General features: G+C 35.1%; 1 protein-coding gene across 4 annotated transcripts in view; it reads left to right on the top strand.

Annotated features, from left to right (window-relative positions):
• LOC150095073 (fragile X messenger ribonucleoprotein 1 homolog B-like) overlaps nucleotides 1–18,850 on the top strand; it is a 467,885-nt gene that overhangs the window by 47,904 nt on the left and 401,131 nt on the right. For all 4 annotated transcript variants that reach the window (XM_090411425.1, XM_090411423.1, XM_090411424.1 and 1 more), the window contains exon 4: nucleotides 7,879–8,033. In XM_090411425.1, the coding sequence (XP_090267551.1) occupies nucleotides 7,879–8,033 (155 nt within the window). The remainder of the gene's footprint in view (nucleotides 1–7,878; nucleotides 8,034–18,850) is intronic.

Here is an 18,850-nt window from a genome sequence, read left to right as displayed (position 1 = left end):
ACCTCAAATAAAATTACACAACTAACTACAAAATTAACTGGATCCAAGGCCTTTTAAAATAAACTTACACTTTAGAGATCACCCATTCTCTGACTCATTCTGTTACTGGTTTGTTCAACATATACTTAATCACATCTATTAGAATAAACACCTTGTTAAGGCCTTTTTTCGAAGATATAAGATTCTCTTCATTTTTCATAGAATCCTTTCTCATTACCCTTATGTAGCACACATTATTCCTCTTGACTCTGAAGTAAGATATTCACCGAAGTATAGGTACTCTTACCTCATGCAGTTCAATTTTTGTACCAGCAAAAAAAGTTTCTTGTACTGTTTTATCTAAGTTGCTAATTTCCGTCTCCTTTTCCAGTAGAAATAACAGATAGATCCAGCATACTTAAAACAGATGAAATTTTCAATCAGCGTTTCCTCTAACATTCCTATAGACCATCAATCACAATATTTTCTTTTATTTACCAATACTTATTTACGGTCTTAACTCTTCCACTTTAAAGGCTCATAATTCTACGATTCCCTTTTCGGAATCTTCTATTAATATTCCTTCCACTGTCACATACAACTAAATAAACTTCGTAATAACAAAATTCCTCCGTCTGCGTTCTTAAACTTCCATTAGCTCTCTCTTGTTTATCCTCCGTTACTTCGATACGGAACGCTCTCTTGTTGTTTCCGTTACCTCGATACTGAACGCTCTCTGTCAGCTGTCAATCACCCATCAAACTCCTCGGCGAGCCTGCGCACTCCATGAAAGTGGCAAGCAAGAAGTTATGTATAATGGCTGACGTGTCTCCGTTAGCGTTATGAGAATGTCTTTACAAAACACAACACTTAATAATTTTAAACCACAATAAAATTTCTGAAAGTAACACAGCTATCCAAATCCAGTAAGTGCCACAATCTTTTAAATGCTTCACATTTCATTTTGACAAAATAACATCAATGACGTGCACATCACAAGTGCTGACAATACATATTATGAAACCAAAACTAATAATGTACTAATATAAAAAATAGTCATAATTTTAAATTATTACTATTTTTACATCACCCTCCATAAATCCAGTCCTGATACTACTACTCTTGGTAACTGCACTCTCTCTACAGTTTACATGGGTAACCCTTCATTTTCTCCCTTCCTTGCCATGTACTGAAAAAAGTCTTCAATGTTCAGTCCTATAAAACCCCTTTAATAACTTTTATGATTCAATCATGTCTCCTCTTTTTAGCCTATTAGTAGTTTTTGAAGTCTGCAGACCTTCAATCTATTCTCATAGGGAATATTCCATTGACCTGCCACAATCTTTGTTACTCGCCTCTGGATCCTCTCCACCACTTCATCCCCACAGATCCAGGTGATCAGATCTGCATGCAGCAGTCTACCTGTGGTCTTATTAAAACCTCATAAAAGGAAATAATTACCTCTCTATCCCTGCTTGTTAGTGTGTTCTTCAACAACCATGTAATCTAATATGCCAAAACAGCTACCTTTGCAATATGCCCTCTAAACTTCAACTCCCTGTCTACAATCACTCCTAAGTCCCTTGCCTCATCAGCCATTTTTATCTTTGCTCATACCTCCAGTCTATTTAAATCATCCTGCAGAATCTCTACATCACCTTCATTTTTACTAATTCTCTTTCCAGTTTTGCATCATTAACAACTGAATATTCCCCACCAAATCATTTTTTATATTGTTGATGTACAAATTAAACAACAGAGGACCAAGTACTGAGTCCTGATGTACACCACTAGTCACCTACCTTCTCCTGGATTCTGCTCCTCTGTAAACCATTCTTTGATATCTGTTCATCAGCCACTCTCTAATCCAAATCACCAGATTCATATCCATCCCCATTTGTTCCAATTTACACAGCAGAGTACGGTGTGGAAGCCTGTCAAATGCCCTTGCAAAGTCCAGCAGTATCGCCAAGTAGCCATTACTTTCAGCAAATTACGAAGGCAAGACCTACCCTTCATGAGACCACAGTGTTCTCCCCAGAAATTTTTACCAGTCGAGTGGAATGAAGTATTAGCCAGGCATACAAAAATTTTGAATGAGTTAAGAAAGACCCCTTTTCATAACAAATTAAAATAGTAATTTTATTTGAAATTACTTCGAACAAGGATAATATTTTATGTAGTGATTATAACAAATAAGACTAGGATTTTTCTTATTTTCTCATTAAGTAATGAAAAACCTTGTAATGCTCACTGCTTAAAATTCTATACATTAATTCTTCCCTTCTTAGAAGCCCAGTTGTCAGCAGCCTTTTCATAATTAAAATCTGTTGGATCTGTCCTCCAGTGAAATCAGCATCAGATTATTTAGAGCGTTCTGACTGATGCAATTCCTCATGCAGGTTTTTATCCTTTTTAATGCAGAGAAATCGCTTTCACATTCAGCTGTGCTCACAGGTATGGCCAGTCCAGCTAAATATGGAAAAGACTCTTTGAGCTTAGATGTTGTTGCTGATTTCAGAAGTATTTGTCATGGATCTAGATTTTTGTATGACTGTCCTATGGCTTGCAACAAGAAATTGAGCTGGTCTCACGAGCATTGAGACTCTCCAGTTCGATTTCTCATCAGTATTAATTTAAAAATGTCTTAAATTATTTTTCCATTCTTGCTCATTATTTAGCCATGTCAATTCACAACATTAATTAGCTGGGCAGTCAGTAAAACCAGCTGGGCGGTTTGCCCATTCAAAAGGTCCTGGGGAGAACATAGGACCATGTTACCCCTTATAAAGTATATTCCTATCTACCCAGTTCTGAATTCTGTCTTTTACCAATTTCTTCAATACCTTATCCACCACTCCTGAGATACCGATTGGCCTGTAATTTGCTACTTATGGAGTCTCGGAGCCTTCCTTATTCATTGTTTTGCTCTCTCTCTCTCTCTCCACTCCAGTGACTGAGTCTTAAATTAAACAGCCTGATCAGATGAACTGATAATTCCCTTTCACATTCTCATAATATATGAACCAATATGCCATCTAATCCTGTGGCTATGTTTGCATTGAGGTTCTGTTCTAAGCACCACTAATTCTTCAACCTATATTCTTTCATTGGTCCATGTATATCACCACCTAGATGGTACACAAAGTGATCACTGAGTAACTCAACTATTTGATTTGCATCTGTTACCATCAGCATTTTTTAAATTCATTTTTCCATAGTCATTCTCCCTTTTACTTGCCTCATAGCCTCATATGACCTCTGCAATTTCTTTTGACCTCATCTGATGGCCTTCGGTTATCCCCTTTATGGAAAATATTATTACAACTTTTTATATAAATTCCTGATTATTTTATTAATTTATTTTATTTTTTAAATCATTAGGAATTTTGCTGACTGTCTGTTGTTCTATTGACACTATAGTGACACTTTTAAAAATGATTTTTTAATTCTAATTTTATATTGTGCTCCATTATCACTGTACTAAGGATGCCTATGATATGTAAGTGAAAATTTTATAGCTATTAAATTTATTTCATGTAAGTTTACGTTTCTGTTTTTTGTACTAGCATCTCTTTCACATTCTCTCTCTCTCTCTCTCTCTCTCTCTCTCTCTCTCTCTCTCTCTCTCTCTCTCTCTCTCTCTCTGTATCCTTATAGCATCACTAAGATCCTTAATCTTGGCTCCAGGGAAACAAGATTTTGTCACACTCTCCAGAAGCACTCTTATCAAAAGAATCACCATACAAAATTCAATCTTTATTCCCATTCTTTTACTCTTTCTGCTTTCTCTGTCCTTGCATCTCCCCCTTCTTTTACTTCTGTATCATACCAGTTCCTTCCTAATTTCTTCATTTTTAATTTTTCTAAGTATGTCGACTTACATACCTATATTAAAGCAGCTACTCTTTTTCCCTTGAATTCTTTTGCTATCATCGGCAAAACCCCCTCTTCCCATCCTGTTTCTTCTGTCACCTTTGAAGAACCCTTCTGTCATCTTTCCATTCTTTTCCTGTGACTATATCATTATCATTCGACCAAGTCTCACTAATACCTATGACTTTTGGCTAAGTTGAGCTACCTAATACCAAAAACTCCTCTCACCCATATTCCAAATATTTCTGGCATCAGTATACATAAAATTCAGTACCTCCTTCATCCTACATCCTCCCTTACACCTGCGCCCTCCTTCCAAATCAAGTTTCCCAGACTGCACTTCCGACAATGAACAATACTTTGTAAAGACTCCTGACCCCAATTCCATTCAAATGCAAGCCATCCACCTTATATAAATCCTTCTTTCCATCTGACTTACTCCACATATCTACAGATTCTTGCACAATCATAGCTCTCTTTCTCAGCTTTCCTCTATCATAATGTGGCAACAAACTCATAACTTTTACTTTCTTACTCTTCTTTTTTTGCTTGTACTATTATGCTGCATAATAGTATGCAAGAATACCTGTTAACTTATTGCCTGCTAGATCATTCATACCAGCCAGATAAACATCTCTTTCACCTTCACTCTCTCTCTCTCTCTCTCTGCATCCTTATGGCATCACTAAGATCCTTAATCTTGGCTCCAGGGAAAGAAACAAGATTGTGTCACACTCTCCTGAAGCACTCTTATCAAAGAATCACCATACAAAATGGTTCTGCTATTGATGCCATCTTTCATTCTCATAATTTTTCCTCAGGCCTCTCATATCTGCAGTCTCCAGTCTTTGATCAACTGTTTTATTTCCAACCAAGCTATCAGATCTATAAGTTAAAATTGGTGTGAACTCTGTTATATACTGATTGTTTGTATAGTTTAGTGCTTTTGACTAATTCTGTATAAATTTATTTAGTTGGCTTATTCTGTTCTCTATTTCCATATTTAGTTTGCTATCTTTACTAAAAATAATGCCTAAACTTTCTATACGTTTTCCATTCAGGATACAGATGTTTTCAGTGTTCCTGCCTATCTATCTTTGACTGCAAGTTTTCATATTTTTATACTTTTCATACTTTTTCATACTATACATTCATACTTTTATACATGACTTATATGCATATATGGCACTGCCCAACTTTTTAAATGTGTTTTCTGGTATATGAAGATGTTATTTACATATTTAGCTATTTATTTATAATTACCTTGTGTACTGCTCTAACTTTTGTAATGGTGCAGTATGACCTTTGCTCTCCTTGAATACCAATCAACCAAATGAACAAACTCGTCTCCATGTGGTTCATTTCTTTTGGTTATTTGTCAAGTCTATACTTTCCAGCTTCCTGGTATTTGTCGAACCCTCAAAATTTCTGACATGCCTTGTTTTCATACCTCCTTTCTCATACTTTTGCTTTTGTCATATTGCATTATATCACACATCCATTCTTACATGCATTCCATTTAGCAGTCATAACTACCTGCCACATCTCATACTTCTCAATCTGCCTAAAAAACACATATTTCTGGCACATTCTGTCACCCTTCTCCTTTTTCCTCCCCTGAACTGCTCACATTCACAAACACATACAGGGTGTGCGGGATAAATTTGACAGTTTCGTAAGGAAAAAGAAAATCTTCTCTGTATCTATTAAATTTAATGAATTGACAAAAAAACATTACAGGCAGAGTTAATTACAATACTATCAACAAGATTTACTCAAAATAACCACCATTAGCATCGATCACTGCTTCAATTCTGCTTCGGAACCTCGAACAAGCTGATGCTACAGTCTCCCTGGGAAGGGCCGCAAAAACTGTTTTAATTTTATCCATTAACTGGGCTTTTGTATTACTGGAAGTGCGATTGGTGTCTTTTTCAACTGCGCCCCATACAAAATAATCCATGGGGTTAAGGTCTGGGGAGTTTGGAGGCCAAACATTTGGACTGGTGAAGTCGTAGAAATTTTCAGACAACCATTTTTGACTTTTCCCAGAGGTGTGGCAAGGGGCCGAATCCTGCTGCCATACATACGGCCTACCATTGGCTACCCTTGTTATCCAGGGCTTGACTACAGTTAGCAACTCCACGAACAAAGCCCGAATTCCAATGCCAGGGTTCTTCAACACCTGTTCCTGCAGATTTGCGAGGAATTCTGCTGTACGAACGCAATCAGATCGTCTGCTAGGGATCTTTCTTCTTGCTACATCCTCGTAGTCACCATTGCAAGTCTCTAGTTCATGCCTGATTGTTTTTACTGTATTCAGGGAGCATTGGGCAGCAGTCGTAATATCCTTATTTTGATGGCGGGCACGAATCATCATGATACAAGTTATTCTCTTCCATGATTCAGGTGGGTTCCAGCTATCCATCCTTTCTGACATCTTGTATATGAATGAAGAAGGGTCCAAACTTTTAAATGAAGAGAAGTGTGTGTTAATACATGTAACTTACGGAAAAATATAATTAATTATAAATATGTCAAATTTATCCCGAACACCCTGTATAATTCTGCACTAGCTGCATGGCATGAAATTTTTCTTGTCAAATTCATACAAAGAACTCACTACTGCAATTATTACATCTCACACGTACTTCATGAGAATATTATTATTATTTGACACCTCCAGGGAGTCCAAGGACTCATCAAGGGAGGGCACGTGCTCTACAGCTCTGACTCCACCATCTGACCACAACTACACCAACGCCATCTACTGCCGACCACCACCACCACCACTAGTATATCCACAGACAATCGCAACATCCATGCCCACAGCAGGATTCGAATCCGCAGCCTTTTGGGTGGAGAGCGGAATTTGTCATCAATTTTTTTTTTTTAGTTATATTAATAATCTTTTAACCTTTTTTCCTGCTTTCTCTGTCTAGGTTATTTAGCATTTCCTGAGCTTTTTTTTTTGCTATAAAAAGAATGTCATCTGCAAAACTTAGTGATTAATATTTTTTCATCCGAGATATTCCTAAAGATTTTTAATGCAGCAGAAAACAATTTGCATGATATAGGATCTCCTTTGCCTTAATTCCTCTTCCAATGCCAAAAATCCTTTTTCTTATGTTCTAACTATACTGGCTGTTGAGTTTTGATATCTAGCTTTTAATAATCTGATATGGCTTGTTATTTTAAGCTGTTTTATATTGCATTGTAATACATACTCTAAATGTTTAACCACCTTACCAGCCATTATAGATCAAATACGCATCCTCATATGCTTCGTATCCATCATATATTTCAATGTAATGTCAATGGTATTACAATTTTCATATGCACTTCGCATCCATGGTAATTTGGACGTATATATACGTCCTGGCCGGTAGCGTAATTAATAAATACCTAAGCTAAACATAATACAATTTTTATGGCAACATCTTTATTTTAACCAAAATAAGCTTTTCAGAGCACATAATGTCAAATGTCCTCAACAGTATGCCATCTGAGGTGTAGTATAATTCCAAAAAAATTTTAAAGTGGGAGAAATGCCATTTTATTTTCATCAGAGATCTATTTTTAAAAGCATGTTTGCTCACTTATAAATTCCATTTCAAAAGGTAAGTAATCAGAAATTGTCAGATATCTTTGAATCTGATTTTATGAGCTTTTCTTGTATAGTGTGATTTACTGTATTGCAGAATTTAAGAAGAGGCTATGAAAATTAAAGTACTAAATTTCAATCTTTATTTTATGATATTTTTTGTCTGTTTATTGGGAAATAAATGTAAAATGAGTAAAGTATGAGTTGTTGTTTTTCTCTCTCTCTCTCTCTCTCTCTCTTACATTTTCAGATAAGTTAGTTTTCTTGTGAAAACACTACAAATACAACTTTTCCTTTGAGCTGTTTATCATATATAAAACTAAAAATCAAATTTATATCATATATAAAACTGTGTACCATGATTACATAATTCACTTTTCAGGTTAAATGTCTGAAACTACTTTTTGTTTAATTTTAAGGTGTTCTCACGAGCTAATGAACAAGAAGCATGCGGCTGGTGGCGAGCTGTTGTAAAAATGACCAAAGGAGATTTCCACGTAGTTGATTATTTAGGTTGGGAAACTACATATACAGAAATAGTACCTAGTGACAGGTTGCGTCCGAAAAATACAAAGTAAGTTGTTTTTCTTTTGTGGTAAAGGCTTACATCTGGCACAGCAGTTTTGGTGATATATATATATATATATATAAAAACATTGCATTGTGAAATGAAATAAAAAGTTAGTCTTAAATACATATGAAATGTTTGTCAGTGTCACAAGCTGGATGCCACAATTGAATTGAAAACATTTTGCAAAAAAAGAATTGTAGTGTGCCAAATTAATATGATAATGATTGTTATCTATGGTGAAAATGTTTATCATCAAAACTTAAAATCAAATTATTTAAATTTTTATGTTTATATTAAAGATATACTCTTCTGATTTAGGAATTGGTTGTTTTGCTTACAGTGAATGGCAGATATTATTATATGTTTAAACTTTAAGTGTGATGACTGCAGGTATATATCAATTGACTAATGGTAAATTGATACCTGCCATTCAGAAAGATTGAGAAAGATAATGTATTAGCAATGTAACAATTGAAGTAAGGGAAATGTTTCCACTACACTAGCTCACTTTGTACCATCTACAGTTTGTTTACCAAGAATCCACGATTTAAATCCCCCCCCCCCCCATAAGTCACGGATGTTGGTAAAAGCATGCTTTGGACATTCTAACATAGCATTTTTAGGTTATGTCATTTAATTATATTTAAGTGCCTGCTAGTTTCTCAGGTGATTAATGTTTTTTCCCCTGCCTCCATCAGGTTAGAAGTCTCTTAGTGTGAAGCATAGATGTTTATGACTAAGTAGTATACTATTTTCATCTGTTTGTCAGAGCCCATCACACGAGTAATTGGTATATTGGAGACTTAAAGTGCCTTGAAAAGGTTCCATGTTTTATCTCTAGAGGCAGACTTAGAATGTTTCTTTCTCTAATCCAAGACCATTGAACTTCTAAATGAAAAGTCATAGTATGATGAAATTTAGTATATGTATTCTTCTTATTTTAATTTAAATATTGTGGTTAGGGTAAACATTCCTCCAGTATCCTGGTAGTCCCAACTAAACTGTAGATTGTATCTAAATGGGAAGAGCTATAATTAGTAACTTTGGTCCATTGTGAAGATTTTTACTTTAATCAAATTCTTCTTTGGGAAGTCACATAATTTGAGACTCAAATGTTTATGTCATTTCATCAGACTTTTATGATGATTTATTCTTCGAAGATTAATCCAAGCATATCAAAATGAGTAATTTAATTAATCATGCACTGTCTATAGTAATTATACACAAAAACATTCAGTAATCATTCTCTTTAATAGGAAAAATATTTCAGCTACATAAGCACAATTTTTGGTGAAGATGGCCAATTAAATATGAAAATAGACAACAGAATTAGCAAAGCTAGTATGGGTGAAATGAATAAATTTATATGGAATAAGAGAGAAATAAGCTGTATGCAAGACAGTGCTCAAACCAATTTTAACTTATGGATCTGAGAGCTAGGGTTATAAATAAAGCACTTGATCAAGATGGGAGAACTCTGATATGAGAGTTTTCTGAGAAAGTTTAGTGGAGTGAACAGATGGCATCAGTGGCAGTATCATATTAAAAATGATATTAGGAAAGAACTTTCCATTGTTAGCATTCAGGAATATGTTAGTAGAGGTAATCTCAGGTGGTATGGTCACTTAAATAAAATGGGAGAGGAAAGATTAGCAAAACAAGTGTTGTTTTCTAGATTGGCAGGAAGTGGACCAAGATGTAGATGGATCGATACAGAAAAAGGGTCTTAAAAGACGGAAATATAAGATTTGATAATGTCGACTCTTGATAGATAACAGATTAATTTAGAGGAAAGTTGCTGATCAGAAGTTATTAATGGTATAACTTTTTTCATGTAGTACTATCATAATTATCCTGTACCCCCCCCCCCCCCCAAGTCCATATTATTATTATTAACAGAGAGACCTCCAGTGAGTCAGCAACTTATCAAGGGAGGCCATACTACTCGCAACAGCAGTCATACCTGTTCTTGAATTCATTCATGCTACTTGCACACACAACATCCAATGGCAGTACATTCCAATCACTCACTATTCCGGCTTCTGTCAAAAGCCTTAACAAAAGGCTTTTGCCGGCCTGGTTGGCCGAGTGGATAGCATATCTGCTCTCCAGCCAAAAGGCCATGGTTCAAATCCCGCTGTGGACATGGATGTTTGTGATTGTCTGTGGAAATACGAGTGGTGGTCGGCGGTATATGGCATTGGTGTAGTTGTGGTCAGTTGGTGATTGAGTAGAGCAGGTGCCCTCCCTCAATGAGTACTTGGACTCCCTGGAGGTGTTACATAATAATAATAATGATAATAATAAAAATCCAAACTATCATGGTGTATCCATTCCCCTTGTCTAGTTTAATAGTAACATTATTATAGAATGTGAGCAAGTTGCTAAAACATACCCTCCCTTAGTAAACCCATTCTGTTCATTCCAAAGTAGAGATTCACTGTCAACCTTTTTCTGAATGCGAGTCCTAACCATCACCACCACTCCTGAGATATTGATTGGTCAATAGTTGGATACATCTGTCTTTCCAACTATACATTATTTGATTAGGAGACCTGCAGATTATACTATTTTGGAAATAGGGAAGAGGACATACTGTTCCTGATGACAGCAATTAGAAGGATAAATAAAGGAAAGAAAAATTTGTTCTGTGAGTTTGATGCTGAATTGTGAAGAAGTGTTGAATAGCTGCCTGCACATGTTTTAACAAATTTTGAGAAAAGTGTGGAATTATAGATGATAACAACCATGAAAATATTTATAGAAAATGAAAGAAGCAGAAAGTTAAAACCTGTGGGAAAGAGAGAATGGGGTGAATTAGTTCAAGAGAGGTGGGGGGGTCATTAATCAATGTAATTACCCTCTTCTATATGTAATTAGGGATTTTTTAAAGCACTCAAAGATACCTTCCCATATGTTGAGAGAAATATTCAGTGATTGGATAGATACACAATTTGTACAGCGTTAATAGTCGTTCATTGGTAAAGTAACTATGTGTGAGAGAAAAAATTAATTTTTTTGGATGCAGAGGAGGGGATATTTGTAATAATATATTTCTGCTAAGAAAGACTGGAGGTGACTCCAGGAATATAAATCTCATTATTGTCCAGATATTTGGTGTTGTCAGAAGTAATCCTGGGGAAAGGAAGGGACCTTTAACACAGGATTTAGTTTTACAACTATCAGAAACCCAGTGTAGAATAGTGTGGAGATCAGAATTTATGGTTTTAGAAATTTATTTGCATAGTGCAAATTCTGTCAAATGAGAAAGAGGGGTGCTGTATACTGCGATCAGCAAAACCTACAATTACTGAATTGTAGAGTATCTGGAGAAAGTTGTCGATATATTGAAGAAATTGAATTGCAAAGTTTGAGAATAAAGATCTGTCCACCATTATCACACCATGTGTAACCAGACAGAAAGCTGGCAACCCATTTACAAAAGTCAGAATTCAGATCTTATGATGGGAGAACTAAATTAATATACCTTTGTAACATAATTAGATGCCCCTGAGAAAGTAACCACTTAAAATTCCCAACTTTTTCTGTGGTATTTGTTTAAAACTGGTTCTAAGTAAACCAGTAGTGGCAGAATCCATACTGGCATTTGTTTATCATTTGACAGGTTTTTAGATAGCTTAGTCGGTAGTTTTATTCGTTACTTCATAATGAACCGAAGTGAGCCCTCAGGATCAGAAAATTCTTCATATCTTTGGGGGGGGGAAGGCAATTTTAAATGTTGTGTGTTTGGCTTGTTAGAAAAACATTTCTCAAGATGATCACTCTAAGAGTTGGTGTGTGGGTGGGGGGGGGGGGGGGCACAAGACTGAAGAATGATATTATAGTACATCTGAGTGCCAAAGAGTTGCGAAGGGTTGAGTAAAAGGTATGGTCAGTAATTTTATCATGAGACCATTGGGGTAGGTTATGTTTCCTGCTTTTGGCCATTAAATCATTTTTAATGAAATTAGAAAAGGGAAATTAGTTTTAGTTAATTAAATTGCTTTCAATTATTTCAAACTTTAGTATAAACTGAGAAAATGATAGAGATTTTGATGATTAGTTGATTGCCATATGCTTAATTCTTTTCTTATACAACCTTTGCACACTTCTTAAGGAAAACTTTTTTTTTTAATTTTTAATTTATTTTATTTTATTTTATTTATTAGAGATAAGGGGCAAAAGAACAAACTTCTGTAGCTCATTTATCATCATCATCAAATTCCTGCCATGTACCCTCAAGGGGTGTACAGGATATGACAGTACTACATGAAAAAATTACATCATTACTAACTTCCTATCTACAATTTTCCTCCAAATCAGTCTGTTACTTGTCAAGACTCCAACATTATCAGATCTTATATTTCTGTCGTCTAAGGCACTTTGTACCGTATCAATCCACCTATATCTTGGCCTTCCTCTGGGTTGTTTTCCTGCCAACCTGGCAGAGAACACTTGTTTTGCTAATCTTTCCTCTCCCATTCTATTTAAGTGACCATACCATCTGAGATTAGCTCTGCTAACGCATTCCTGGATGCTGACAATGTCAAGTTCTTTCCTAATATCCTCATTTTTAATATGATATTGCCATTGATGCCATCTGTTCACGCCTCTAATCTTTCTCAAGACTCTCATATCTGCGGTCTCTAGTCTTTGGTCAAGTGTTTTACTTCTGACCCAGCTCTCAGATCCATAAGTTAAAATTGGTTTGAACACAGTCTTGTATACAGCTAATTTAGTGTTCCGACTAATTTCTTTCTTATTCCATATGAATTTATTCAATTGACTTCCCACGATACCAGCTTTGCTGATTCTGTTGTCTATTTCTATATTTAGTTTACCATCTTCAGTAAAAATTGTGCCTAAGTAGCTGAAATGTTTTACTTGTTCCACAGGTTCTCCATTCACAACACAGTTGACATTTTCAATGATTCTGCCTATTTTCATTGTCTTTGTCTTTTTATTGCTGACCTTCATACCATATCTATTACAACAGCTATTCAATTTAGTCAGAGAATCTTGCAGACTTGTAGCGGATTTATTTAGAAGTATAACATCATCCGCATAAAGCAAAGAGCTGACATTAACATCTCCAATTTTGATATCAAAATTGGAGATGTTAATGTTGATAGCTCATTTATTTTGATAGCTCATTTATTTTGATAGCTCATTTATTTTGATAGCTCATTTATTATTATTATTATTATTTGACACCTCCAGGGAGTCCAAAGACTCATCGAGGGAGAGTGTGCCAACAGCATCGAACGATTGTCCCCTTCCAACTACTAACCGCGCTCCAACTTACTTAACTGAGCCATTAGTAGCAGAGGCTCTACCAATCGACCAACCTTTCGAAGGCTTTATTTAGCATCAGTAATGCCCTTTGGTTAGAATGACCTGTGTTCAAATCTTGGCTAGGATGTGAAGAACCTTCACATTTATCATTCACAACCTATCATTTCTTTTCCGGTCTTTCATCCTCCAAAATAGGTAAACTGACCAGAAGCATATGCATGATTTACAGACATAGCAGACAGTGCAGATAAGATCAATTGCCCAGTCATAAATAGAAAGAGGTTTCTTTTTAGAAACCTTTTAGCCAAGTTTCTTAGCTGTGACAGGCTGTTTGACCTAATACAAAAGTGAAGATGGGATGGAATAAAAGGCAGGAATTTAAAATGAAATAGGGAATGAATGCTTTCATACCACTAAAAATTGTTTTATGAAGAATTCAAGTGGAAATATTTGGATCAGATGACTGAATACAACTGCATTTAGAAATCATAAAGATCATCTAATTTGATTCTTAATGCCAGACAAAATGTGGATGAGGGTGACTGTGTGAGTTGTTTTGTGTGTAAAAAATCAGCAGTAGATTGTCATCTGTGGTCTGAATTGCCCACAGGATAAACATGATTTGAACCAGAATATACATGGAAGAATGGTTGTTAAGGAGATCTCATATTTGGATAGTGGTTATTTGGTATTCTTTTTAGGCATTTAGGTGGGAGATAAATTTCATTGCCTTGTGTGAGACCACCACTTCACTTATTGGAGGCCTGAAGTGGCTTGAAAAGGTTCCATGTTTGGTCTCTAGAGTAGGTTTTCTGGACTATGTAAAAATAAATAAAAAATTTCAAAAATATATAAAATTGACTTAAATTAAGGGGATATTAAATCCCGCATAGTTTTAAAACCGAATAAGAAACTCAAAGATCGGAATCAGAGAGTTTCTTGCCGATTATAGTAAACTATAAAGTATCGGCGACACTATAGTTTACTATAATCGGCAAGAAACTCTCTGATTCCGATCTTTGAGTTTCTTATTCGGTTTTAAAACTATGCGGGATTTAATATCCCCTTAATTTAAGTAATGTTTTCATTGCCGAAATGAAGCTTATTAGCTCTTTATTCTTAAGTATAAAATCCTTAGCTATGTTTCCTCTGAAGGTTCTACTGTGGAGGAATTTTTTGAGACAATAGAGAAGGTAGCTGACATAACAACAAACAAAAGTTAGTCCTTGTTGGAGATCTAAACAGCAAAGTAGGAACTAATTACTAGACATGTTTTGGGAAAATTTTGAGAAAAGAGCAAAGCTAATAGAAATGGTAAATGCCTGCTGGATTCCTGTTCAGGACATGGATTAGTTATTTACTAACACCAGTTTTGTACCAACAAAAAATGTATACAAATTCACACGGATAGAAGATGCAAGAAATATGAAAAGTCTCATTGACTGATTGTTGATAGCAATGTTTTCTCACTGGTTCAGGAAACAAGAGTATACAGAAGATTTGAAATTGGAAGTGATCACCATTTAGTTTTGAGCTTGTGACCTCCTTTTTATCTGTTCATAACTCTTAGCACCAGTTAGCATTATTATGTTATTTATATATGAAATTCTTGGTCTGCCTCGTGCGTGATAAAATTGAATATCATATTGAAAACAAGAGTGTGTAAGAAAGTTTTGAAATGAATCAAAGTTGAGCAGCTTTCAGAAGTGAACTGTATACTCAAATACACACATATTATTCAATGAAAAATGAAACAGTTTGAAAATAGGAATTGATCCTTCAATCAATTAATCCATGAAGGAAGTTAGAGGCAGTGAAGGAAAAGAAGAAAGCATATCGAAGTCCTGGTAAGTCAGCTTGTGCTGTTATAGAATACAGAGATAAAGGTAAGAATCCAAAGCATTGTGTAAAACTATCTAAATAAAAGTCATAGGAATATGTAAAAATAATCATATTTACAATTATGATTCTTTTTACAATTATTTCTCAATGTTAATATATTATTAGTTTTGGTTTTTTAACACATATATCGGCACTTGCAATGTGCCCATTATTGATAATATTGTCAAAATGAAATGTAAAGCATTTGAAATTTTTATGTACTTACTAAATTCTGATAATTATATTACTATCAATAATTTTTATTGTAATTTAAAATTATTAAGTATTGTGTTTTGAAAAGACATTTTCATTACGCTGACGGAGACAACGTGTCAGCCACTATACTTAAAATTTCTCACTTGCCGAGGAGATTGATGGGTGATTGACAGCTGAGAAAGAAAGCGTTCAGTATTGGAGTAGTGTGGAAAACAAAAAAAGAGCTACTGGAAGTTTAAGAATGCAGATCGGAAGAAATTTTGTTCTTGGGGTTTTTAAGTTTTACATGACAATCGGGAAAATATTAATAGAAGATTCCGAAAAGGAATCGTAGAACTGTGAGTCTTTAAACTGGAGGAATTGAGACTGTCAACAAGTATTTTGTAAATAAAAGAATTGACGTTCTAATTGAATGTTCGAGGAAACTCTGAATGGAAAGTTTCATCTTCTATCTTAAGGACACCAGATTACTATGGAAAAGCAATTTTGGAAATTTGAAACTGTAAAGTGGCTTAACACGAAGAGCTCAACTTAGATATGTTGTTTATGAAGTAGTAGAAGAAACTTCTTTCTCTGGTACAAAAATTAGAAAATTGTGTGACAAATTACTGGCTTGGTTGGCCAAGTGGTTAGCATATCCACTTTCCAGCCAAAAGGCTGCAGGTTTGAATCCTGCTTTTGGATTGGATGTTTGTGATTGTCTGTGCAAATACTAGTGGTGGTAGGCAGTAGATGGCATTGGTGTAGTTTCAGTTCATTGTAGTTGGTGGATTGAGGCTAGTAGGTGCCCTCCCTCGATGAGTCTTTGGAGGTGTCACGTAATGATAATAATTAAATTTTTGCTGGACTGGTTGGCCGAGTGGTTAGTGTATATGCTCTCCAGCCAAAAGACTGTGGGTTTGAATCCCGCCATGTGCATGGATGTTTGTGATCGTCTATGAAAATAGTGGTGGTGGTCGTCGGTAGATGGTTTTGGTGTAGATGATGAAGGTATTGTGGTTGGTGGAGATGGAGAGTTGTAGAGTAGGTGCCCTCCTTTGATGAGTAATAATAATAAATAGAACTACGAGGTAAGAATATTTATACTTCAGTGAGACAGGAGGAATAGTATTGTATGCTACATAAGTAGCATAGTTGTAGGTGTCCTCCCGTGATGAGTCTTCGGACTCCTTGGAGGTGTCAGGAATAATAATAAGGGAGATAAGAAAAAGGATCCCATGGAAAAGAAGAAAATTTTTATATTTTTGGAAAAGGCCTAACTAAGAGCTATTACTGGTCAAACAGACCAGTAATAGAATGAGTCAGAGAATGAATGATTTTAATGTTTTTGGATATCTCTAAAGTGTAGATTTATTTTAGAAGGTTTTGGATCCAGTTAATTTTGTAGTTATTTATGTCTCTCTTCTCTTTGGTGCATCAATCTGAAGATTGGTTAGTTATAGCAGCATATCATAACATCCTGTCTTGTGAACTCCTTTTTATCTCTTCATAATCCTTAGCACCAGTTAGCATTATTATGTTATTTATATATGAAATTCTTGGTCTGCCTCGTGGCCTCTTTCCTTCTACAGTCCCCTCCATTATTCCTGTAATCAATCCTCCCATGCCTCAGATGGTGTCCAATTAGGCTTTTCCTTCTCTTGTTGATGTGGTTCATTAGTGGCTGCTCTTCATGAACTATATTTAGAACTTCTTCATTACTTTTTCTTTCTGTCCGACTAATTTTCACCATCTCCAGCACCCAAGTTCAAATGCCTCCAACTTTTTGATGTCTTGTTTTGTTAGCGTCCAGGCCTCACAATCATATAATGCAATGCTCCATATGTATGTTTTCACTAGCCTTTTTTTGAGCTTGGTGCTAAGTCCTTTACTAGTAAAAATGTTTCTTCTGTTTCAGAATGCTTTTTGGCCAAGATTATTCGTGCTTTAATATCTGATTGGTTTCTTCCATCTTCCATGATAAGACTTCCAAGATATTTAAAAGAGGATACCTGTTGTATTAGGTTATTATTTATTTCCAGGTTTATTTTCATTGGATCTACTTGTAATTAATAGTTTTGTTTTCTTATAATTAATTTTTAGGCTATACTGTGAAAATTTCTTTCATCTTTGTCAGGGTAGATTTTAGTTTGTCTTTGTTATCAGCTATAACTTCTATATTATCCGCAAGCCTTAGCCAGTTAATGTCAATTCCATTTATCTTAATTCCTGTTTCTGTTAGTTCTTTCAATTTATTTATTGCATCTTCAATGTAGAGATTAAACAGTATGGGTGAAAGAGAGCACCCCTGTCTTATACCTCTACGTATTCTTGCTATTGCGGTTTTTGTTTTATTGCTGGCTGTTTCTATTAGGGCTTCTTGGTGCTTGTGAAGATTAAATATGAGCCTTCTATCTCTCATTCTACCTTTATTGTTTTTAGGGGTGAAACATTTGGTTCCAGTCAATACTATCGAAGGCTTTCTCCAGGTCAAGAAAGACTATCAGAGTGTTTTGATTTTTCTCAAATCTTCTTTCAATAACTATTCTTAGAGCTAGGATTGCTTCTCTTGTCCCCTGCTGTTTCCTGAATCCAAACTGGTCATTGCCAATATACTCTTCAGTCTTCTTTGTTAGTCTTTTTTGTATAATTTTTAGTAGTATTTTTGAAGCATGTGATATTAAGCTTATTGTTCGATGATTTTCACACTTGTTTGCATTATTTACTTTAGGAATGGGTATGATAGAGCATTGTGTAAAATCTTTGGAAATGATCCCCGTTTCATATATATATATATCCTTTATGATCTTGAAAAGGTATGACTTAGTTATGTTTCCCGAATATTTTATTAATTCTGAAGGGATGTTATCAACACCTGGTGCCTTGTTGGCCGACAATTCATTTAGTGCCCATTCAAATTCATCTTTTAATATAGTTGGACCTAGTTCTTCTACATCAAGTCTTGTTTCATCTTCTGTAGTCTTGGTGTCTAGATCTTTTTCACGATATAGATCTTCTAAGTACTCCTTTCATCTTTCCGAAATTTCTTCCTTATCTACAAGTATGTTTCCCTGTTAATTTTTGATAATTGTACTTGTCTTGTTTTGCTGGCATATTTCTTTTATAATGTTATAAGCTTTATCGATTCTCCCAGTCTTTGTTAGATCTTCTATTTCTTTACATTTCTCTGTATACCATTTTTCTTTTGCTTCTTTACACTTTCTATTTATGATATTTTTTATATGTTTATATTTGTCTTTGCTTTCTTCATTTAGGGAGGTTTTGTATTTTCTTCTTTCATCTATTAGATCTAGAATGTCCTGGGTGATCCATGGCCTTATTATTTGCTTGTTCCTTAATCCTATACAATCATTGGTAGTATTGATTGTATCCTTCAAGTGAGTCCATTTTTTTTCTGTTTTTCTTTCCTCTCTCTCTCTCTCTCCAGT

This window comes from Typopeltis vanoorti, chromosome 21 (assembly GCF_054136105.1).
Source record: "Typopeltis vanoorti isolate ZY-2024b chromosome 21, IOZ_Tvanoo_1.0, whole genome shotgun sequence".
Classification (NCBI taxonomy): Eukaryota; Metazoa; Arthropoda; class Arachnida; order Uropygi; family Thelyphonidae; genus Typopeltis; species Typopeltis vanoorti.
This window is presented reverse-complemented; position numbering and strand designations above follow the sequence as displayed.